This window comes from Stomoxys calcitrans, chromosome 1, assembly GCF_963082655.1.
Source record: "Stomoxys calcitrans chromosome 1, idStoCalc2.1, whole genome shotgun sequence".
Taxonomy (NCBI): domain Eukaryota; kingdom Metazoa; phylum Arthropoda; class Insecta; order Diptera; family Muscidae; genus Stomoxys; species Stomoxys calcitrans.
Window position 1 is genome coordinate 246,459,561 of NC_081552.1, and position 25,591 is coordinate 246,485,151.

Genomic DNA, 25,591 nt, shown 5'->3' on the forward strand with positions numbered 1-25,591 from the left:
TTGATGTACAATCTCGTGAGGTTTCTATGATAGAAGTGGACTGTATTATTTCGGATTCTCACAGATTGTAAAACAGAAAAAAACCCAATATGAAAAGAACAAAAAAAAAGGTGAAGGTTTTACGTTTTAGTTGTTGTAGTTTTATTGGCAGCCTTTATCTTCTTACCGCTTCGGTGTTGTGATACCAAGTAAGTCTTAAGCTACAACTACTTAAGCGGGGAAGCCATTCTTATTTATATTCAGCAAGTGTAGACTTCAAAAGTACAATTTAACTCAAACATGGGAACTCTTAATTTGCTTGAGCAAAAGCTTTAATTTTTTCTAATATGTAAGAGTTCCCATCTTTCTTATTCTAAATAGGGTAAGGTCAAATAATTTCAAATCATTATAAATTGTAATATAATTCATTTTGGCAAATTCAGTACGCTCTTTAATAATAAAATTCAGTTGCTGTTAAACGAAGTTTAACATGGCGGGGCCTCTTGCGATGTCGCAACATTAATAATATCTAGCCCCCGAGATCACCCATCCAAACACAGTGCTTTGAGCTATAGGCATATGACTTGCTGTTTGGATAAGACCAGCCTTTAGCACCTTCGCTAGCTCATCGTTGCCAACCATAATATCGATGTTGACCGGATGATAGAAATGGGGATCGGCTAAATCAGGAAGGTGACTATAAGTATTTTCTAGTATCCTGTCCTGCACTTTTTCTGGAAGCGGTGAAGTAAATTTTGATTGTACCAATCCATGGATTTGTATTTTGACGGCACTGTCGTGAAACGATTGTAAATTAACCGTACAGTACTCTTTGTCATTCCTTTTTGTTGTCTGGAACTGATTGTTTTTTACAAATGACTTTAATATAACAGTCTCTGTTGCTCCTGAGTTTAATAAAATTCGGGTCTTGTTTGCTCCAACTATGGTTATTGCACGTGCCAACGCAGTTGGCATAAATACATGCTTCTTGGACCGTCCGCCAAGGCGTTGTCTTATTTGGTATCCTTCTGCTTGAGACTTTGGTTTCTGATGCGATGAATTGGCTTTGTGTGTTTTACTTTGGGTACGAGATGATAAAAATTCATGTGACGACTGTTTTTGGTATGAATATGGCTTGTTGCAGTGGGCTTGCTTTTTGGGCTCATTGGTACCATCAACGTGAAGTTTTGTATGGTGATTTCTGTTACACACTGCGCAAGCATTCCGAGAACGGCACCATTCCCTGGTATGAGACCCACAAAGGCAGTTAAAGCAATATCCCTTCTCCTTTGCCACCTTTACACGTTCTAAAACAGTCATTTTGTTGAAGATCAAACAAAACCGCAGGTGATGTCTGTCTTGGCAGACCTTGCATTTTTGGGAGCTACAATATGGTAAGAGTTAAGATAACATTGCTACAAGATTTTTGACTGAGTGTGAGTTGGTGTGAGATGTTATTGATTTTTTGGCAAAATGCAGAGTTTAACTAGTGGACGAGTCACAATTCCGTTTTGGGTGCGTACGTCCGCCACCCGAACCTTTAAATCCTTCCCAATATATACTCTGACCACACGCCCTAGTCTCCATTCTGTCGGCGGTAAATCATCGTCCCTAATAACAACCAGGTCGTGCTCATTTAAATTCGATTGCGCAGTCTTCCATTTATATCTCTTCTGTAACTCCGAAATATACTCATTCTTCCAACGTTTGGCAAAGTGAAGTTGTAAAACTTTAAGGCGTTGCCATCGATTAATTAAGGAAATGTTGTCGGTATGTTCCTCCGGAATTGCAACTAAAGGGGATCCTTTCAAGAAGTGCCCTGGTGTCAATGCCAACAATTCGGAAGGGGTTTCACTCATAGAAGAAATGGGTCGTGAGTTCAGAATGCCTTCAATTCGTATCAACAGAGTAGAAAACTCCTCAAAAGTAAACTTTAAATTTCCCGCCACTTTCTTCAAATGTGTTTTTACGCTTTTCACCCCCGCTTCCCACAATCCACCCATATGGGGTGCCTGGGGGGGAATAAAATGCCAGGAAAACCCGTGAATATTGTACTTATCTACTAAGTCTTTCTCCGCAGTTTTCAAGAAACTTTTGTATTCATTCCTAAGTATACGATTTGCACCAACGAAATTTGTGCCATTGTCAGAAAAAACTTTTGCTGGATAACCCCTTCTACCAACAAAGCGGTCAAACGCGGCTAAAAATGCCTCAGAAGAGAGGGCAGAACACGTCTCCAAGTGTATGGCTCGCGTGGCCAAGCAAACAAAAATCACTGCATATCCTTTCACCAATTTAGCATTTCGCAATTTGGACGTCTTGATCTCAAACGGTCCTGCGAAATCTACGCCCGTATTCGTAAAGGGAGGTGAAAATACACATCTTTCCGGAGGTAGAGCCGCCATAATTTGGCTATGAACCCTATGCTTATATATCGTGCATATTTTACATGTTCTTATAGAATGTCTTACTGCGTTCTTTAGACGGATAACATAGAATTCTTGACGTATAGATCGCAGCATACTTTGATGCTCGGCATGCATTAGTATCTTATGCGTAAAGTCAACCAGCAATTTACAAAACCTAGATTTCTCAGGAAGTATGATAGGGTGCCTCTCATTGAAACTTAGATCTGCATTTGATAATCTTCCGTTGACTCGTAAAAGTCCACCTTTGTCCAAGAATGGATTTAACGTCAACAATCTGCTCTTTGTATTAATCGGTAAATCTGATGTCAAACAATTATATTCCGCTGGAAAATATGCACGTTGTGCAATCATAACAGCACGGTATTTAACGAAACTAATTTCTTCTGACGTGATCAGTTCACTCGAGCTTGTGAAATATACTTGTTTTCGACACCTCCGGATAAATCGAAACATGTGAGCTAAAACCCGTAGGGCTCGACTGTATGAAGAGAATCTTTCCAAAATATCCTCCTGCTTTGTGAGGGTTTGAAATATATTCGTTTTCTTCTCTAAACTGTGTTGTGGTACTACTGGTTGTTGTGGCCAAGTGGACATATCCTTTATAAGCCATTCAGGACCCTGCCACCAAAGCTTATTCTCCTTAAGCTCTAGTGCAGTGCAACCTCGAGTTCCCAAATCAGCAGGATTGTCACCACTACTCACATGGAGCCAACTCGCGTTACCGACGTGATCTATAATTCTAGACACCCTATTTGCGACATAGGTTTTCCATTGATAAGCAGGTTTACTTAACCAGGCTAATGTGATCGTAGAATCACACCATAAGAAGATATTTTGCGGTTCAAAACTCAAATGCTCACATGTCGATTTTAAGAGACGAGCCAATAAAACGGCTCCACAAAGCTCCAATCTCGGCAAACTTATTGTCTTTAATGGGGCAACCTTGCTCTTTGAAACCAGTAGGTGAGAGGACATTTCGTTCTTAGATATCAAAACTCGAATATATAGACACGCGCAATACGCCTTTTCTGATGCATCGCAGAATCCGTGTATTTGAATAGCCTTCCTTGGCGTATATCCAACCCAACGAGGTATCCTGATATCTGGAATAGCTGAAAAGTTGCCTATAAATGTATACCATTTTTCTAGCGATTGTGGTTTCACCTTCTCGTCCCAGTCTGTACCGTCGATCCAAAGTTGCTGTAAAAGCATTTTTGCTGTTATTATTATCGGTGCTAACCAACCTGCAGGGTCAAACAGCTTGGCTACGATTGAAAGAATTGATCGCTTCGTAATGTGTTCGGTAGGAATTTTAATGTCGTAGACATTGTAGTAAAATGCATCCATCATTGCATTCCATCGGATTCCAAGTGTTTTTGTTTCACTGGAATCTTCAAATTTCAAAAAATCTTCATCTAACAAATCTTCTCGTGAAACGGTTTGTAAAATGTCAAAATGATTGGCAGTTATCTTTTTCAAAGGAAATCCTGCGGAGGACAATAGATCCACAAGCTCCGCTAAGTTATGTTTGGCTTCTTCTATAGAATGGCCACCCGACAAAACATCATCCACATATATCTCATTTCTAAGTATTTCGGAAGCAGCTGGATGACTATCTTTTGAATCTGTACTGAGCTGTAACAAAGTTCTGATGGCTAGGTACGGTGCACAATTAACCCCAAACGTTACGGTTTTAAGTGCAAAGTCTTGTACGGGTTCGGTCTGGGATTTCCTGAAAAGGCATCTCTGATATTGTTGATCCTGTTCATCGATCAATATCTGACGGTACATTTTTTGAATATCGCCATTAAAAACGTATTGGAAATACCGCCATCGTAGAATGACGTTCATTAAATCATTTTGAAGTGTCGGCCCTGTATACAGTACGTCATTGAGTGACAAACCATTACTTGTCTTCTTGGAGGCATTAAAAACGACTCGTACTTTCGTCGAAGTCCTCTCTGGTTTTACAACCGCATGATGCGGTAGATAGAATGACCTACATGAGTAATTGTCACATAATTCGTCTCCCGGGACTGCGGTCATATGACCTAGCGTAATATATTCCTCAAGAACTCGAGTATATTCTTCGGAGAGAGCTGGAGAATTCCATAAAGTTCTTTCCATTCGAAAAAATTGGCCCAAGGCCGATCTTCGTGATGACCCTATCGATATTTCCTGTGGAAATTCTTTCTTAAAAGGTAAACGGACCACGTACCTTCCGTCTTCTCGCCGTACAGTAGTTTTAATATAAATTTTCTCGCATTCCATATCCTCTTCCGATTCTTGAGGCTCTTCCGGGACCTCCTCACTTTCCCAAAATTTTCTCACTTCATCATTGAGGGAGCTTGTCGAGTGACTGGCCCAAGCAGCAAATGTTGTTATACATCTGGAACTTTGTGGACCGCTTATATACCATCCAAACTCCGAATCCTGAGCCAACAAATTTCCGGAAATGTTCCTCTGAACCCCATTTTTTAAAATGCAAGGAAGAATATCGCTTCCGATTAGCATATCAACTCTTGAAGTTTTATAAAACAATGGATCCGCCAACTCAAGTTTATCCAATCCTTCCCAGTCGTCAATTTGGTGTGTTGAAGATGGCATGAGATGGTTTAGATTCGAGATAACTATTGCCGTAGTTTGTAAAGCAAAGCTAGTTTTCCTAGACTTCAATTTCAAATTGCATACCCTTGAAGAGGTTTCCAGTAATGCACCCCCGAGACCTGATATCTTTGTAAAAGATTTCCTTGTCGGGATGCCCAATTGGGTGATTATCCTGCTGGCTATAAATGTTTCTTGAGAACCCTGATCTAGAAATGCACGTATCGTAAAGCAGTTTCCCAGGTATTCCAAGTCAATCAATGCAGTAGGAAGAATTGTTCCCTGTCCGGATTCCGAAAAGTTCAGATGTACTTCATCCATCGTTTGATGAGATGAACATGGTTCATCTTCTTCTTGCGTAGCAAGGTGGAAAGTAGAAGGATTTTTGTTGGCGTTTCGGTTTCCTTGAGATTGAGGTCTAGCGTTGGTAGCCTCTGGATGTAGTAACGTATGATGTGCCTTATTACATTCCTGACACAACTTCTTGTTCCTACAGTTAGCAACAGTATGTCCGTACCATAAGCAATTCTCGCATACTTTGTTATCTGAAATGAATTTTCTTTTCTCCGTGAGAGACATTGACTTAAATTCTGAACATTGCCGTAAAGCATGGTTTTCTTGACAAATGCGACAAGGTCGATACGTAGTATCTGATTTGACGAGATAATTTTGTGATTTTGGAGAGTTCGTTAGGGTATTCGAACTCGGTCTTCGGACATCATTAATTGATTCCAAAAGATCCAGTCGGTTTGAAATAAACTCGTTGAGTCTATCCCAACTTGGCATCTCCTTATGATTCTGAATCGAGCTCTCCCAAGCTGATAATGTCTCTTGTGGCAATTTGGAGGAAACCCAAAAAACCAAAATGGGATCCCAGGAAATAGTTGACACATTATAAGACCTCAAAATGGCCAAACAATTGTTTATGGTAAACTGAAGACTTCGTAGACTCTTACTTTTCTCAGAAGAAACAATTTCAAGATCAAAGATCTTTCTAAGTTGATGATTGATCAAAATACGCTTATTTTCGTATCTTTCCTTTAAAGCTTTCCAGGCCAACTCATAGTTGGAATTGGTAAGAGAAAATCCCTTCACAATCTGATTAGCCTCCCCACGAGTTTTCGCTCTCAGATGGAACAGTCTTTGAGCGGGTGACAATTTCGGGTGATTACCGTAAATGGCAGAGAACATGTCTCTAAAGCTAGGCCACTTGTCATATCCCCCGCTAAATATCTCCGTATCGCAAGGTGGAAGTTTTAAAGAATACGCAGACTGGTCAGGCAATACGTCCTGTTGTCCTTTATTTTCGACTGCTTGTGATTTTGCCAATTTCTGTCTTTCTATGAAAAGAAGGTCCATAATAGATGCCTTGCACTCTTTATAAGCCTTACACGTGCTTCCGAATTTCGAATGTGTTGATATTCGTTCCTGCTCCGTCTTCACTGAAGTCTCCGAAGTCATCTCAGACTCATAGACGTCCAACAAGCGTCGCCATCTACGCTCTAAGTCCTCCAATTCGACCTCCAAACTGGAGATAGTGTGTTCCTGTATTGGGATATTAGCGAACGCGGCGCACAGTGTGACCACTTGGTCAGAATAAAATATAAATCCTGTTGAACTCATGTTCTGGCCTATTTTGACTTAATGTCAGACCAGTTTACTGTATCCAGAACGAAATTCTAAGTGAGCTCTTGTATGTCGAAAATTATCCAAGATTTGGGGTTATAAAATCAGTTCATATAATATTGTTCCTTTGCATGGCACAAGCTCAAGAAGCTCCTTGCCAGATAGTAGAGGCCAATGTAAAATTTCACCAGAATCCGTGCCACAAAAGTCTCGATTAAGACTCTCTTACAAATTATCACGTTCAATAAGCTTAGCTCTGCAAATGAAATATCCAGCAACACAATTTATAACCAAAGGCGTCCTCAATGGTCCCAATAAAAGGTACCATATCCGGGTTTATGGCATTTAGTCATGTACGTGCCAAATCCCGTGTATTTCGAAATCTCACACAATTCCGATTTCAAGGCCGAATAATCGATAAACCCATTGTCAAAACTGTGTATGGATGGATTTGCTATATATGTGTGCAATATGTGTGTGTGCAATATGTGTGTGTGCAATATGTGTGTGTGCAATATATGTGTGTGCAATATGTGTGTGTGCAATATGTGTGTGTGCAATATGTGTGTGTGCAATATGTGTGTGTGCAATATGTGTGTGTGCAATATTATGTGTGCAATATGTGTGTGTGCAATATGGGTGTGTGCAATATATGTGTGTGCAATATGTGTGTGTGCAATATATGTGTGTGCAATATGTGTGTGTGTAATATGTGTGTACATGTATACGCATGTACGCTTGTATATGTCACCTAAATCACCTCAATTACAATGCAAAACGATCCGGATTTAGATATATCGAGATCATTCAATCCACAACAATCTTTTTTTTTTTTTTCTAAAGTGAATTTTCCGCAAAGTTCACAGTAAACAAGGAAATTTCTGCTAGTGTATTACGCTGGGTATAAATTATGTGTCGCAATAAACATTCCGATTATAGAAAAAGGATAAAAGACAAATGTGAAATATAAAGCATTTCCTAGTTGATATAACCAGAACCAATACATCATCCAAAGAGACCCACTTCGCATACATTCCTATGTGACGTTACTATACCCCATGCAAATGTTATGGCCGTTCATAATAGTTTAACATACAGAATTTCCATTCTGATTTCCACAAGCCACCTTAGTCCCAAATAAACGAACTCGCATCTCTGTGCTACGTACTCAAAATCTCAATAGAAACAAATACCAAAGTACATAGCTTATACTAAATCGTGGCCATCTCATTCCTCTTTGCGTGGTCATAATAATTACAATTACAGCTAAGATAAGTGCTAGGCAGTTTAAGGATTTAGCCTCTTTCAATCCAGCCTTTCTATGCTTATATGAGACTGGACGCGTTCAATGCTGGGCTAATTAGCACACGAATCCCATTAATCAAGTCTCAAATCAGAATGTGTATTCAGCTAAATTCCCAATTGCAATGTAATACAGTATAAGTGCAGACTTCAACTACTAGATCTTATATGAAGGTTCAGCTATAGCGTCTCAAACCTGGGTACTTGACACCCCAGAACTTCACCAAAATTACGTAAATAACTACCGTACCATATAATATATAAAGTAATTCTCACCTTCATTCCCTATGATCGTTCTCGGTTGCTCTGCTTCTTAAGATGTTGTATCTATGTACGGCCGAATCCTATCTTCTATTCGGTATGTCTAACAACAATCGATTAACGTCGTCATCGAATGTCATCGATGCTGCGCACATATGTCATGTAAATGTGTAAATTCCAACAACACAAACTATAATACCGTGCCAACATGCATGCCAACAAATATGCACGAATGTATGTACCGCTGTTCCAAGCCTGTACTTAAATATTCCGACCAGACAAATGACACCACATGGCCGCCACTATCTAATACCAATCTCTTCGTCATTAGCAATCACATCCAACCTGTCGTGTATCATATATTCCTCCAATCAAGGCCGTAGAAGCTATTTCACCAAAGATAAATTTTGTAAATCGATTGTCACGACTGTCTCCCACATGAAACTCACCTCAAATTAATGGGAATTCATACTTTAGCAATAAATGCTATATGATCTATCTCACAGACTAAACCTTTTCAATATTCACTTCTCGTGGCACAATTCTCTATTCCCGATAAAAATATTATTTATCCAATAAGCACAGTCGTTAAGAAAATCTTCATAAAACAAAAGCGAAATTGTAATGACATGTGCCCGTACAGGTCCCCTAGTCATCAACGCCGAACAAGATAAAGAGAGGTCTATGTAAATGCAACTGATTTGAGACCATGTACAGCACTAACAGCGCGCTCTCCGCTCTCTCACCTAGAGTGCAAAGCCACCACTTTCAGCAGTAGAAATTATGTATGTATAATGTACATAATAATGTGACGTAGTTATGTATTAACCAGGTAAGCATATGCCCATTCGATTCTTATTTGAACTTTTGCAATGAGCTTTTAATCCCAGATATTATTGACAAATGAAAATAAATTATTCGGGTTGCCGTAGAACAACCGATATTCAAATGCCTTGTATTCCAATTAAAAGACCCAAAAACACCTCAACTCACACTTCATCAAATAGACTTGTAACAAAATCTTAACATACCTTTTGTTGTTGTTGTTCATTACTCTTGCGTAATATTCGGCCTATAAATTCCAAAATTTCGTGAAGATTTCTTTCCTTTTTAAATTTAATATTCGCAGTTCCTCGTGGAGGCTCGTAAGGACCATGTACAATCTCGTGAGGTTTCTATGATAGAAGTGGACTGTATTATTTCGGATTCTCACAGATTGTAAAACAGAAAAAAACCCAATATGAAAAGAACAAAAAAAAAGGTGAAGGTTTTACGTTTTAGTTGTTGTAGTTTTATTGGCAGCCTTTATCTTCTTACCGCTTCGGTGTTGTGATACCAAGTAAGTCTTAAGCTACAACTACTTAAGCGGGGAAGCCATTCTTATTTATATTCAGCAAGTGTAGACTTCAAAAGTACAATTTAACTCAAACATGGGAACTCTTAATTTGCTTGAGCAAAAGCTTTAATTTTTTCTAATATGTAAGAGTTCCCATCTTTCTTATTCTAAATAGGGTAAGGTCAAATAATTTCAAATCATTATAAATTGTAATATAATTCATTTTGGCAAATTCAGTACGCTCTTTAATAATAAAATTCAGTTGCTGTTAAACGAAGTTTAACAATTGATTTATGGAAAAATTTCTTAGACACAATACAAAGTAAATCATTTAAATATAAATGAGATATGAAATGAGATGCCATGCAATGTTTACAAGCCATTCGTTCCGAATTCAGTGGAACAAAATTAATTACAACTGCATCTGTATGTAGGTCGAAACTATTGTAAGTCATAGGTGTGGTGCTTTCGAAAAAACAAATCTCCAATTTTCTCAATGTACCATCACCACCTACTCTGAACATTTCGTAGATATTCTGAGGAAATCATAACATTTGACAACATTAACAGACGGTCTTGGTGACTGTGGTCAAGCTTTGTCCGTCTGTCGGTCCAACTACCAATCTACCGGCCTGCATATCTGTCTGTCACTCTGACTGCCTTTTTAATATTTTTAGTATGGACAATGACAATGTTTGTTTTTATTTATTTTTTTTTTCCTCTTCTCTTTTCATGTTGATGTTGTTGAGATGTTATAATACCTTCCACCACTGCGCCCAGTCATCTTCTTGATCACACTCATTGATTATTGTTATTATTTTTTCTTTCCAACTCTCTCTCTCTGTCGTTTCACCGCATTGACCACCCTGCCTTCTTTGAAGCTCCGTTTCGAATCTGTTGCTCGTGGTAATATTGGGGATTTTGTTTGGCATTTCAACTGAGTCTAATTTGAGTTGTGGTTATTTGATGTTAATGACAACTGTGATCATCAACACCCTGGACTGACAGATAGGCTGTTCAACCAGCCGACCGCCAATGCAAAGAGTCCAAGAGTTGTCTGTGGTCAGCATGACAATGACAACGACAGGTTGTTTTCAGGTGATGCTTTGCTATGCCATGGCCTGCGAAAAATTCAGTCAACACCATTTCCAATTGAAATGAAAGCAAATGAAATAACACTTGGTAATGCATTGTAAGGATATGCATCCTTCCTCTTTCACTATATTAAGCTTGCATCACTTATGACTTAATTCAACATACGGCTGAAAAGTTGCAAAATGTCCCCACGAACATCCTTTAATAAGTAAAAACAAGTAAAAAGGGATAAAGTTCGGCCGGGCCGAACTTTGGATACCCACCACCTTGGTTATATATGTGAACCCCCTTTCGTCACAATCCGGGAGATCGGTCTATATGGCAGCTATATCTAAATATAGTCCGATCTGAACCATATTAAGGTCAGATGTCGGGAGGCTTAAAATAAGCCACTGTTTTAAATTTCAGCGAAATCGGGTAAAAAATAAAGCTTTTATGGGCTTCAGACCCTTTATCGGGAGATCGGTCTATATGCCCGCTATATCTAAATATAGTCCGATCTGAACCATATTTAGCTCAGATATCGGAAAGCTTAAAATAAGCCACTGTTTTTAATTTCAGCGAAATCGGGTAAAAGATTAAGCTTTTATGGGATTAAGACCCTTTATCGGGAGATCGGTCTATATGGCCGCTATATCTACACATAGTTCGATCAGAACCATATTTAGGTCAGATGTCGGGAGGCTTAAAATAACCCATTGGGCCTTGGAATTTTGCACAAATACTTCCTATAAACGTAGGTCGGTTGGAATTGTAAATTAGCCCCATCGGTCCATGTTTTGATATAGCTGCCACATATACCGATCTTGACTTCTTGAGCCTCTAGAGGAGGCAATTCTTATCCGATTTGGCTGAAATTTAGCATGAGGTGTTTTGTAATGGCTTCCAACAACTGTGCTAAATATGGTATATAATCTGATATAGCTACCATATAAACCGATTTTGGATCTTGACTTCTTGAGCCACTAGAGGGAGCAATTCTCATCCAATTGGGCTGAAATTTTGCACGAGGTGCTTCGTTATGACTTCCAATAAGTGTGCTAAGTATGGATTAAATCGGTAAATAACCTGATAGAGCTACCATATAAACCAATCTTGGATCGTGATTTCTTGAGCCACTAGAGGGCGCAATTCTCATCCGATTTGGCTGGGTACCTCGGCTTCTCCCATGACCTTTAACATATGGTCTGAATCGATCTTTAGCCTGTTACAGTTTCCATATAAACCGATCTCCCGATTTGACTTCTTGAGCCCCTGAAGCTATATGGGAGCTATATCTAAATCTGAGGCGATATGGATGTGGACCTAAGAACTTTATCCAATAATAGAACGATTCAGAGAAATCGAGTATTAAATGTGTCCCATTTATTGTCCCATGCACTTCAATCGGGAGATTTGTATATATGGCAGCTATACTCAAATAAAGTCCGATCTTGACCAAAGGGCCTTACAGAACTCATTGCGCTAAATATCAGCGAAATGGGTTAATAAATTCACCTTTTATAGAACTAAAACCCCAAATCGGGAGATCGGATTATATGGCAGCTATATCCAAATCTGAACTTATCTGGGCCATATTGAACAGGAAAGTCGAGGAACCCAACTCAACTCGCTGTACCAAATTTCAACGAAATCAGACATTAAATACGACTGCTGTGGAACCAAGAACTTAAATTAAGAGATCGGTCAATACGGTAGTTATCTTCTTCTTATATATAAAATTCAATCTGTGTTTGTTTGTTCCATATAGACTCAAAAACGGTTGAACCGATTTCCTTGAAATTTTCACAGATTGTGTAGGTTGGTCTGGAGGGAAACATAGTCTGTATAATTTTTTTGATATCGGGAGGGGGCGGACCCTTCCCCTTACCCCAAAAGTACTACCCAAAAATAAAAGTGGACCGATCGGGACAATATGGGATTCAAATGAAAGGTATTCAAGAGTAGAGTACGAATTTCATAATAAAAGTTGGGGCCTGGGGGCCTCCCTCGCCCCGAACCCCTTAAAATAGGTTTATTTGACGAGCATCACAATATGGGACTCAAATGAAAGGTATTCAGGAGTAGATTACGAATATGGTCAGGAAGTGGGAATAGGCTTTATAATTCATTGATAACGGAAGGGGACAAACCCTCCACCGTTACCCCCAAAACACCAGCCAAAATCAAAAGTGGACCGATAAGTACAATATGGGCGTCAAATGAAAAATAGGCGGGAGTAGATAACGAATCTGGCATATAAAATTCATGTCGAAGTATAGGGGGTCACCACACCCCCAATAAAACCCTCAAAATGGGCACATTAGCCAATCACGGATACATGGGACTCGGTTTGTTTGTTCCGTATAGACTGATAAATGGCAGAACCGATTCTCTCGAAATTTCCGCATATTGTGTAGGTTGGTCTGGAAGGAAACACAGGCTATATAATTTTTCGGTATCGGAAGAGGGACAGACCCTCCCCCTTATGCCAAATACACAACCCAAAATCAAAAGTGGACCGATGGGGACAATATAGGTGTCAAATAAAAGGTATTGGAGAGTAGAATACGAATATGGTATTAAATTTCGAGTCTTAGTACCCATCGGGCCGACCCAACCCCAAAACTACACCCAAACAGACATATTGGACGTTCATTTCAATACGGGGCTCAAATGAAAGGTATTCGGGAGTAGATGTCGAATCTGGCATACAAAATCAGATCGAAGTATAGGAGGTCACGCTATTAGACCCATTATGACCATATGATACTTGGCTGAAACGATTTTCTTAAATTTTTCATAGATTGTGTAAGTTTGTGTGGAAGGAAACATAGGCTATATAATTTTTAGATATCGGGTGGAGGCGGAGGCCCCCCGCCCTCAACACCAAAACTTCCCTAAACAGATATATTCGATGTTTATGTTAATATGGGACTGAAATGGAAAGTATTAGGCAGTAGATTACAAATATAGCATAAAACATTAGGTCCAAGTAATGGGAAGTCGCCCACCCCCAAATGGGCATTAAAATTTAGGTGGCGCTTTTCCTCCTAAAGATACGTCAAATGAGTTATTTGACCCATTATGACAATATGGGACTCAAATGAAAGGTATTTGAGAGTAGAAAACGGATTTGATATCCAATTTTGGAGCCAAGGGTTTTGGGGTAAGCCCTAAAGCACCCCCTAAACTGAACTTCATTTCCGGTGGGAATAACGAACGAATTTTTCTATCTATTTTCAGTGCAAAGCGCCGGTGGCCGCCCCAGCCCCAAAACACCCTCCAAACGGTTCATATTTACTGGCCATGGCAATATGGCGCTCAAATTAGAGGGATTTGGAAGTGCATTACGAATTTGATATCCATATTTGAGTCGAAATGTCTGAGGTGCCATCCCTCCCCTAATGAGAACAATACCACCAGGATTCGAGAAGGGGCAAATTCTCACACATCATCCGAACGGCGTGCCGAAGTGCGACACCTCTTTAGGCAACATTTTTTAAATGATCATGCATGACATTATACCTCGCAAATGTCGCCAACATTAAGAGGGGATAAACACCGCTTTGTCCGATGTTCTCGCCAGAATTTGAACGCGTTCAGCGTCATAGGCTATAATGGCACGAATTCGAGATCCGCATTCAGGGTGATGTGTCCTCACCCTAAAAAGATATTAGAGAGTTAAAGAAGGCGCAGCGGAGCGGGCTCGGTGCTAAAGTAGAGGAGGCTTAAAACCATAAATCGAGAGATCGGTCCATATGGCAGCTATATCTAAATTTGGAGCGATCTGGCCCAAATTGAACAGGGGCCTAACAAAACGTACTGTCCCAAATTTCATCGAAATCGGACAAAAAAATGCGCATTTATGGGCCCAAGACCCTAAATCTGGACCAATCTGGACCGATCTGTGCCGTATTGAGCAAGTATGTCGAGAGGACTAACACAACTCACTGTCCCAAATTTCAGCGAAATGGGAAAATACATATCATTAAGTGCTACCCGATCCAAATTAAAAATACTTTTTTCGGCCGTACCGACTGGAGGTACAAGAGTTTTAAGTTTTACCCAATGTGAATATCGCAGAATTAAAATTATTGCCATGCATCGATGTGCCTGTCATAAGAAACAGTGTAAGCAAGCATATGTCCCATGTTTTGTTTTATTGGGATTTATTTTGACTTCAATAGCTTGCTACAACATATCGTATATATGTGACAAATAAATGATTCCTAGGCCGGCTGACTAGCATTCCAAGCAACTTAGATGAAGCGTTCGTCTGTCCATACAACCATCCATCCATACACCCGTGTCATTGGCGTGATGGTGGTCTTTCTATAATTTCCCCCGTTCAATTTTTTCCATTTAATCGGCTTTAAATATTTTTTGATTGTTTTACTTTTCTTCTGTAGGGTCATTATGGATGTTTTATGATATGTGATAGGGATGGGGTAATGCTTTGCCATGGTTGGCAGAGGGTAGAGTGGTGACGATAGTGACGATGATGATGATGATGCGGATGATTCCTTATGTCCAGCAATCGTTCCTTAGCAATCGCGTGTGTGTTGCTTTAATGTTTTCCTTCCAAATGGTTTATTGAAATCGATTAACTTGTGTTTTTTATGTGTCTGAAACAGGCGTTTTGTCACATTTGTTTTGTCTTCTTTTAGTTGTTCCCCCATTTGGGGTCTGCTCAAAATCAAATTTATGGGATAATTATAAGATGAAAATATAGTCTAGATATCTTGGGTGGAGTGCTGCTGTTCGATACTTAGAAGTTTGATTGCATGGCCACAATGAAAGAGGTTTTCAAAAAAACTTTCATCATATGCTGGGGGGGGGGGTTTGAGTTCTTTATGATACTAATTAAATGACTTTCAATGTAATGGCCTTTAAATATATGAAATTTACTTAAACAATAGTGAGAGAAAGCTAGATAACAATTGGCAAAAGATTTTTTTAAATCCAGATATAATGCACTTGAACTAATCGGAGTAGCATTCTGGCAGGTCTGAATATTATTCAACTACATGTCGCTCAGCTGGCCAGTTCAACCCGGCGCTATATGCAAATTTTGCCCATGAACATTCCACTAAGGAACAGGGCCAAACTTCTCACATATCAATGAGTGCAGTCCGATTCAAGTTTAAGCTCACTGATAAGGGGTCTCCCCTTTATAGCCGAGTCCGAACGACGTGCCGCAGTGCGACACCTCTTTGGAGAGAAGTTTTACATGGCATAGTACCTCACAAATGTTGCCAGCATTAGGAGGGGAAAACCACCACTGAAACTTTTTTTCTGTTGGTCTCGCCAGGATTCGAACCCCGGCGTTCAGCGTCATAGGCGGACATGCTAACCTCTGCGCTACGGTGGCCTCCCGGCGCTATGTACAAGCAAAAAAATAAAACGTTGGGGAAATTTTTACGACAAACAAAATACTTTTATCACAAAGTTTTACTTTTATTGTAATCATCTAACGTTCCGCTTCAACATACCAAGCGTTAGCCATAAACGTAGTATTTTTGAATGTAACTAACTTTGTTTATTGTTAACACTTTAGCAGCTTCGTCTAGGAAAAAGAGCCTTCCCTTTGATGTAAAACCCAGAACTCTTTATTTGCAAAAGTGCTTTGATAGCCGCAAACGATTATTCGTTTACCAGACCAATAATTATTCTCTTGTGCCACTCCTACTAGAGAGAAAGGGTGAGTATTTGAGCGTATAGACCAGTGGTTAGCGAAAATACTCACTCTAGGGTCCATTACTTTGTACGTACACAAGAAAATAATACCAAGCAGACCAGTAGGCTTGCAAATAATTGCAATTGTGGGCGCGTCAATGGTATAGACACATTATCACATACATTTTTATACCCACCACCATAGGAGGGGTGTAAACTTATCTTGACATTCTGTTTGTAACACCACCAAATATTCGTCTAAGACCCCATAAAGTATGCATATTCTTGATCGTCTCGACGTTCTGAGTCGATCTAACCATGTCTGTCGTCGAACGCGTAAAGCTAGCCGCTTGAAATTTTGCACAGATAATTAATATTGATCGGATTGTAATGCGCCTTGAAGCCAAGACTTTAAATCGAGATATCGGTCTATATGGCAGCTATATCCAAATCTGGACTGATTTGGGCCAAGTTGCAGAAAAATGTCGGAGTGCCTAACACAACTCACTGTCTCAAATTTCGGCGAAATTGGGCAATAATTGCGCCTTCTATGGCCCCAAAACCTTAAATCGGCGGATCGGTCTATATGGCAGCTATATCCAAATCTGAACTGATCTGGAGCAAATTGCAGAAAGTTGTTGAAGAGCCTTACGCAACTCACTGTCCGAAATTTAGGCGACATCGGACAATAAATGCGCCTTTATGGGCCCAAAACCTTAAATCGGCGGATCGGTCTATATGCCAGCTATATCCAAATCTGGACCGATCTGGGCCAAATTGAAGAAAGTAGTTGAAGAGCCTTACGCAACTCACTGTCCCAAATTTCGGCGAAATCGGACAATAAATGCGCCTTTAATAGGCCCAAAACCTTAAATCGGCGGATCAGTCTATATGGCAGCTATATCCAATTCTGGACTTCTTTGTAAACAGAAGTGCCTTGGTCCAACTCTCAGCTGCGACAAAAAGTAAAGTAGGTTAGGTTTAAGTGCCAGTCTGCCATCAGATTCACCAAGACGTTTTCAAAGTTTAGAAGAAGGAATTTGCCTTCTAATTCCTACCGTTGAACCATCCAGATCACTTTAAACCATTAAGGAAAGGCAAAAGTCGGGCGGTGCCGACTGTATAATACCCTACACCTACCCTATAAGTACAATGTGGGAGCTATATCCAATTCTGAACCATTTTTTATGGTCCACGGCAAGCAAAAATATGTTCAAACTGTAATAACTACGGTTGACAAATGACAATATGATGGCAAATTGTCCAAAATCTGACAAACATATATATGGGAGCTAATACTGAACCAATTGCCATGAAATTAACCAATAATGTCGAGAGCCATTAGAAAATCCTACCTGCAAAATTTCGACAGAATCGGTTTACAAATGACCAAATTATTGCAGTATTACCGCAAATCGGACGAACATATATATGGGAGCGATATCCAAATCTTAACCGATTTTTTCCAATTTCAATAGGCTAGGCTGAAAAATACCCAAATTCGAGAGAATCGGGTAACAAATGACCATTTTATTGCATTATTACTGCAAATCGGACGAACATATATATGGGAGCTATATCCAAATCTGTACCGATTTTTATGAAATTCACCTGTAATGTCGGGAGTCATAAGAAATTCGTTCATGTCAAATTTCGAGAAAATCGGTTAACAAATGACCATTTTATTGTAGTATTACTGCAAATCGAGCGAACATATATATGAGAGCTATATCCAAATCTTAACGGATTTTTTCCAATTTCAATACCCAATACCCATACCCAATTTGAAGACGATCGGCTGAAAATTGCGAACTGCACTTTCTACACAAATTAACATGGACAGACAGACGAACATAGCTAAATCGAATCAGAAGGTGATTCTGAGTCGATCGGTAGACTTATCAATGGGTCTATCTCTCTTCCTTTTGGGTGTTACAAACAAATGCACTTAGTTATAATACCCTGTACCACAGTAGTGATGTAGGGTATAAAAACCCAATAACTTGCCAATGTTTATATCCGCTAAATCAAACAGGGACTCAAAGAAATGAGACCTTAATGTGGAACTCCTTCTGACTGCTAGTGCGGAACACACGCACAGAAGGTGTTCTATAGTCTCTCTTCTTCTTCGATGTCCTCACAGATTCTGCAAGTCGTTGTTTTCCGATTAGACAGTGACCTGTCATGACGGACACACTGACTGAGACATCTTTTCTAGCCAGTGACAGCAAAGCGATAGACCTCTTCAAGTCTAGATTAGGCCACATAGTTTTGGAATGCTCACAGCCCCCTTTTTTTTGTGACCATCTGTGATTCGTTGTCCATCGCTAGAGGCATAGCCACAGATTCCAGTATCACTGGAATGTGTAGGGTAGTTCCTAGTCTCGGCACCTCGTCAGCTTTACATGATGAGTATCGAACCTGTGTTTCAGGATTGACCCGATGGATTCCTTCACCGGCAAGGCATCCACGACATCCACGCTTGTTGTCAATATTTCCAACAACGCCCCTGCATGATAATGACAACACATGGTTTTGCAACATATTTTTCCTATCAGTGTAAATGGTTGAAACCTATGCAATAAAGCCTCCGTATTAATTCCGTATTGAAGATTTAGAATACACTCATTACGACTATGAATAAAGTTTTTATCCCATTTTTCACATAACTAATCCCAAGAAATCTATCAAAGTTGCCATACTAAGCAAATAGGCAATCACCAATAATTACTCCAACAATGGCAACTTTTTAAACAGAGTGAGAGAGAGAGAGAGATAAACGAATTCTTTTATCACACCATCTAGCGGTTCAATCTGCATTACAAAAGAAACTTAACAACAGGGTATTCTGTAGCACATCGAATTGCCTTATCAAACTTTACACCATAGAATTGTGTGTGAAATTAAACACACACACATAATCAGACACACATACAAATAAATTTTAAATGCAAAATAACAAAGGCAACTAAAGTGCTTAACTTACCATATCTTCCATTGTTATGATGAATTTTACACAGTTTCTTGAACAGCAACATCTTTGAATTCGATTCGTCTTTCCGGTTTTTGTTTTTTTTTTTTTTTGTTGGTAGAGGCTAAATTTATTCACTCTCTATGTTTGAGAACACTGCCAAGAAACACATTTGATTTTTTTTTTAATTGCTTCATTTAATTTTTCTAAGTTCATTTATTCTCTTTGTTTGCATTGGATAAATTTACACTTTTATTCTTGTTGAGATATTATTAGTCTCGTTGGTTTTTTTATTTGTTTTTTTTTTATTATTTCAATTCCTAATTAATCCACTTTAAAATGCCACAGTCCATCATACCGTGACTAAATGACTGTGATGGCCATGTCACAGCTCACAAGCAAGTCGACGATTTGCTTTGGCTTAATTAAGGCTCGACATTAATTTATGCAATTTTACACTAAAGGCACGTGCGGTGTGTTTAAAATTCACTCTTAAAGACAACGATGTGATCTGAATCGTTTTTCGGACTTGTCACGATCTTGTTATCAAATAGATACTCCTGTGTAGTGGAGTATGCTCGTACCGTGTGGGGTGGGTTTTTGATTTTTAAATTGTTTTTTAGAATTTTTCTTTGGCAAACAAGATTCGAGATATACAAATTGAAAAGAAAAATAAAATTTCGCTTTTAGCAGTTTTTTTCTTGATTTTGTATTACATGGCCGTTTTATATCGATTTGATTCAATGTTTAGAATTGGCTTTTATTTCAAAAACATTTTTCAATTTTTAGTCTTTGTTTTTGGTATTTCACTTTTTATGTCCAACTTTTGGATAACACATAAACCTGAAAAAAATAAACAAAAATATGAAAGGACTCCCTTTTATTATATCGATAAAAAAAATTTAAATAGGAATTAATGTGGGGCAAAGACGAACTCTACACCCTAGTGGACAAATTGCAAAGCTTTATATAGAGGGTGATTTTTTAGCTATTATTTTTTGGCAACACTGGTTGAAACTGCTCACGCACGTTTTATGTTTTGTTACACTCTCAAACAAACTTCAGTTAGGTCTATAATTTAACCATGAATTGTCTAACAAACGAACCATGCTTAAAAATTATTGAAAGAAAGTTCATCGCGCGTTTCTTCCAATGTGCCACGAAGCTAATTTTTGGAGTGAAGATCAGCCAGAAGCACTGCAAAACTACTAATGCAACCAGAACAAGTATTGGGTTGCCCAAAAAGTAATTGCGGATTTTTCATATAGTCGGCGTTGACAAATTTTTTCACAGCTTGTGACTCTGTAATTGCATTCTTTCTTCTGTCAGTTATCAGATGTTACTTTTAGCTTGCTTTAGAAAAAAAGTGTAAAAAAAGTATATTTGATTAAAGTTCATTCTAAGTTTTATAAAAAATGCATTTACTTTCTTTTAAAAAATCCGCAATTACTTTTTGGGCAACCCAATAAAAGCGTGCTAAGTTCGAATCTTGGGAACCCACCACCATGAATTCTGCTAAAAATGCATACAAAATAAATGTAGTTGAGCCAAACCGGGCCCGCTCTGCTGCGCCTTCTTTAACTCTCCACTATCTTTTTAGGGTGGGGACACTTCGCCCTGTATGCGGATATCGAATTCGTGCCATTGTAGCCTATGACGCTGAATGCGTTCGAATGCTGGCGAGAACATCCGATAAAGCGGTGTTTATCCCCTCTTAATGTAGGCGATGGTTTGCGAGGTACAATGCCGTGCATGGTAAAAATTGCAAATTTTGGCCATGAACATTCAACTAAGGAACAGGGGCAAACTTTTCACATATCAATGAGTGCAGTCCTATTCAAGTTTTATGCTCAATGATAAGGGGCCTCCTTTTTATAGCCGAGTCCGAACGACGTGCCGCAGTGCAACACCTCTTTGGAGAGAAGTTTTACATGGCATAGTACCTCACAAATGTTGCCAGCATTAGGAGGGGAAAACCAGCGCTGAAAATTTTTTCTGATGGTCTCGCCAGGATTCGAACCCAGACGTTCAGCTTCATAGGCGGACATGCTAACCTCTGCATGGTAATTTAAAAAATTTTCCCCAAATAGGTGTCTCGCACTGCGGCACGCCGTTCGGACCCGGCTATAAAAAAAGGTCCCTCATCATTGAGTTTAAACTTGAATCGGAAAGCACTCATTAATGTGTGAGAAATTGCCCCTTCTCGGTTCCTGTTCTCATTACGGGAGGAATGGCACCTCAGACTTTTCGACTCAAATATGGATATCAAATTCGTACTGCACTTCCAAATTCCTTTAATTTGAGTCCCATATTGCCATGGCCGGTAAATATGAACCGTTTGGAGGGTGTTTTGGTGCTGGGAGGGCCACCGGCACTTTGCACTGAAAATAGATATCAAATTCGTTCTTCGTATTCCCAACGGAAATGAAGTTCATTTTAAGCGGGATGCTTTAAATGAAAAAATTGGCTATCAAGTTCGTTTTCTACTCTTAAATACCTTTCATTTGAGTCCCATATCAACCTATTTGACTTATTGTTGGAAGGAAAAGCGCCACGTAGACTTAAACGCAAATTTTAATGTCTCTTCTCCCTTATACCTTTCATTTGAGTCCCAAAGTGTCATAATAGGTCAAATAACCCAGTTGACCTATCTTTAGGAAGAAAAGCGCCACCTAGACTTGAACACAAATTTTAATGTCATATTTGTAATCTTCTCACTAATACCTTTCATTTGAGTATCATATAGCCATGGGCGGCTAATATGCCCATTTGGGGGTATTTGGGAGTGGGCGAGGTTCCCATTACATGGATTTAATGTTTTATGCCATATTTGTAATCTACTGCCTAATACTTTTCATTTGAGTCCCATATTAAAATAAACTTCGAATATCTGTTACAGCAGTTTTGGGGTTGGGGGGCCCGCTGGACACTTGGACCCAAATTTTAATACCATATTCGTTTTCTGGTCTCCAATACATTTCATTTGATAGCCTTTTTGTGCCCATCGGATCACTTTCGAATATGGGTGGCGTTTTTGGGGTAAGGGGGAAGGTCCGTCTCCACCCGATATCTGAAAATTATATAACCTATGTTTCCTTCCAGACAAACGTACACAATCTATGAATATTTTAGGAAAATCGGTTCAGCCAAGTATCATATAATCATAATGGGTCTAATGGGGTTTTTGAGGGGTGGCGTGACCCCCTATACTTCGATCTGATTTTGTATGCCAGTTTCGAAATCTACTTTCGAATGCCTCTCATTTGAGCCCCCTATTGAAATGAACGTCCAATATGTCTGTTTTAAGGGAGTTTTGGGGTTGTGGCGTCCCGATGGGTACCAAGACTCAAATTTTAATACCATATTCGTATTCTACACTCCAATCTCTTTCATTTGATACCTATATTGTCCCGATCGGTCCACTTTTGATTTTGGGTTGTGTTTTTGGCATATGGGGGAGGGTCCGTCCCCCTTCCGATACCGAAACATTATAAAGTCTATGTTTTCTTCCAGATCAACCTGCACAATATGCGAAAATTTCCAAAAAAATCGATTCTGTCGTTTTTCAGAACAAACAAACCGAGTCCTATATATCCGTGATTGGCTAATATGCCCATTTTGGGCGTTTTTGTGGGTGAGGGTTGCCCCCTATACTTCGACATGAATTTGTATGCCAGATTCGTTATCTACTCCTGCATACTTTTCATTTAATACCCATATTGTCCTTATCGGTACACTTTTAATTTTGGGTGGTGTTTTTGGGGTAACGGTGAAGGGTCCGCCCCCTCCGTTATCAATAAATTATAAAGCCTATTCCTACTTCCTGACCATATTCGTGATCTACTCGCGAATACCTTTCATTTGAGTCCCATATTGTCATTATCGTCAAATAAACCTATTTTAAGGGGTTTTGGGGGCTGGGCGGTCCCTCAGGTACTTGGACCCAAAATCGTATTCTACTCTTGAATACCTTTCATTTGAATCCCATATTGTCCCGATCGGACCACTTTTATTTTTGGGTAGTACATTTAGGGTAAGGGGGAGGGTCCGCCCCCCCTCCCGGTATCAAAAAATTATATAGCCTATGTTTCCTTCCAGAGCAACCTACACAATCTGTGAAAATTTCAAGGTAATCGGTTCAGCCGTTGTTAAGTCTATACGGAACAAACAAACAAACATAAATTGAATTTTATATATAAGAAGAAGATACCAAACTTCTGTCACACCGGCAAAAATTAATGCTTCTAGGAACCGAACAAGGATGATCGAGAGACCGGTTTACTCGGGAGCTATATCAGGTTATAAACCTACTTGAACCGCACTTGGCACAGTGGTTGAAAGTCTTTACAGAACACCACATACAAAATTTCACCCAAATCGGACCGAAATTGCGGCTTGTAAGGACTTAAGAAGTCAAATTGGGATACCGTTTTATATGGGAGCTCTATCAGGTTATAGATCGATTTGGACCGTGCTTAGCTCATTTGTTGAAATTTATAGCAGAACAATACATGCAAAATATCAACCAAATCGGACAAAAATTGCGGCTTGTAAGGGCTTAAGAAGTCAAATCGGGAGATCAGTTTATATGGGATCCAAGTTATAGACCGATTTGGGCCGTACTTGGCACAGTTGTTGGAACTCAAATCAGAAGATCGGTTTATATGAGAGCTACTAGCTGGACAGGGCCCGCTCCGCTGCGCCTTCTTTCACTCTCTTATTTTGTCTGAGCCCTAAACTCCTACGGTCAGCAAAAAAAAGTTGTTTGGGGGTGCTTGTGCGGTCTTTCAGATAGAAGGGGAGGGTCCGCCCATTAAAGTTAAGATGTTAGATCTACTTCATCCTTTTGGTTTTGGTGGTAGATTGGAGTAGCCAAACCCTTTGCCCCGAAAATGGATATCAGATTCATACTCTACTCTCAAAACCACATTTGAGCTACATATTGCTATAGTCGCTATATGTGTGTGGTTCAGGGGAAATTTTTGAGATGAGGCATCCTGAAATACTTGGGCATGAAACAGATATCAGATTTAAACTCCTTTTTGCCATAATCCACAAATATGTCCAGTTTGAGGAATATGAAGTGTGGGAGGACCACCCACGTACTTTGCCCTGGAAATAATAAAAAATATCACCTTCGTACTCTATTGTTAAATTTTTGTCATTGCAGCAATTGTAATTGGTTTAGGGGAAGTTTATGGGGTGAGACTACCCCCAAACACTTGGTCTCAAAATTGGATATAAAATTCGTTTTCTACTATCAAATACCTATCATTTGAGCCCCTCATTACCATAGTAGGCGGACCCTGAAATAATATCCGCACGATTTTGTTTGATCCAAGCATTTTGAAGGTGGCGATCAAGATATTCAGGGCTACGGGTCTCGTTCGGATCCACACTGATTAATTTTTTTTATGTTGGTTATCTACATTCAAAATCATATTTCAAAGCTACCACTTGGGATATCACATTTTTAAAGATCCGCAGTTCGTCCTATGTCTATTCCAAATTGAGGGTAAAAAGTGTACTCTCCTACCAAAGACCTTTTATTGCTGTCCTATTCTATCCTGATCGGCCTTCGTTAATAATTTTAATTTTTTTGATAGAATGGGGGGACGGCGTCCTCTTACACGTCCTTTCATTTATATTCTAGGTCGTCCTACATGACAGTTTAGTGTTAATTTTATTGAGTGGAGAGGGCCATTCCCCCGGCGCTCGGACCCATAAGACAATTTATATGAATCCTCTATTGTCCCGAACGGTAGGACGTGATCCAGATACTTGAATCCTTATATCAACATTAGATTCGAACTCTACTGTCATAGACCTTTCTTTAAATTCCCATATTATCCCGATCGAATTACACGTCCTATTGAAGGGTATTTAGTGGTTGGGTCGGCCCTAGATTCAACTCTCAAAGGCCATTCATTTTATACCCATTTTGTAACGTTGGACACTCATGCCTGTTTTGTGGGTTGGAGAGGCCCCGTAGAAACCTTGGATCTACTTCCAAACATCTTTTTTTTTTTTTTGATACCCATATTATCCCAACTGGTAAATATGTCCTGAAGTGGGTTTTTCGGTGGTGGGGCCGCCTCTGTCACCAAGGAATAATTATTTATATCAGCTTTTCTATACTTTTAAATACCTTTCATTTGATATTCATATTGCCCCAATCGGTAAATATGTCCTATGGTGGGTTTTGGGGGTGGGGGAGGCTGCTGAGACACCAAAGAATACACTTTTTTTGTCAGATTTGTACTCTACTTTTAAATACCTTTCATTTGATACCCATATTGCCCAAAGCGGTAAAAGTGTCCTGTCGGTTGG

General features: G+C 39.4%; 2 protein-coding genes across 5 annotated transcripts in view; both read right to left on the reverse strand.

Annotated features, from left to right (window-relative positions):
• Positions 1-19,966, reverse strand: part of LOC106086944 (uncharacterized) — a 297,353-nt gene extending 277,387 nt beyond the window's left edge. The window contains exon 1 of the mRNA XM_059362199.1: positions 19,277-19,966. Coding sequence (XP_059218182.1) covers positions 19,277-19,328 — 52 coding nt within the window. The 5' untranslated portion in view covers positions 19,329-19,966. The remainder of the gene's footprint in view (positions 1-19,276) is intronic.
• LOC131994950 (uncharacterized) lies at positions 118-9,799 on the reverse strand. 4 transcript variants are annotated; one of them, XM_059362212.1, is made up of 3 exons: positions 9,519-9,799; positions 9,233-9,376; positions 118-1,363 (listed from the first exon to the last, which is right to left on the reverse strand). In XM_059362212.1, exons 2-3 carry the CDS (start codon positions 9,250-9,252, stop codon positions 499-501), a joined length of 885 nt encoding a protein of 294 aa, XP_059218195.1. In that variant the 5' UTR covers positions 9,253-9,376; positions 9,519-9,799; the 3' UTR covers positions 118-498. The 4 variants fall into 4 exon arrangements, with proteins under 4 accessions (XP_059218195.1, XP_059218190.1, XP_059218198.1 ...); XM_059362207.1 differs by having other exon boundaries at positions 9,476-9,799; XM_059362215.1 differs by lacking the exons at positions 9,233-9,376; positions 9,519-9,799 and adding exons at positions 8,217-8,587; positions 8,651-8,714.
• Positions 19,967-25,591: the final 5,625 nt, after the last annotated feature.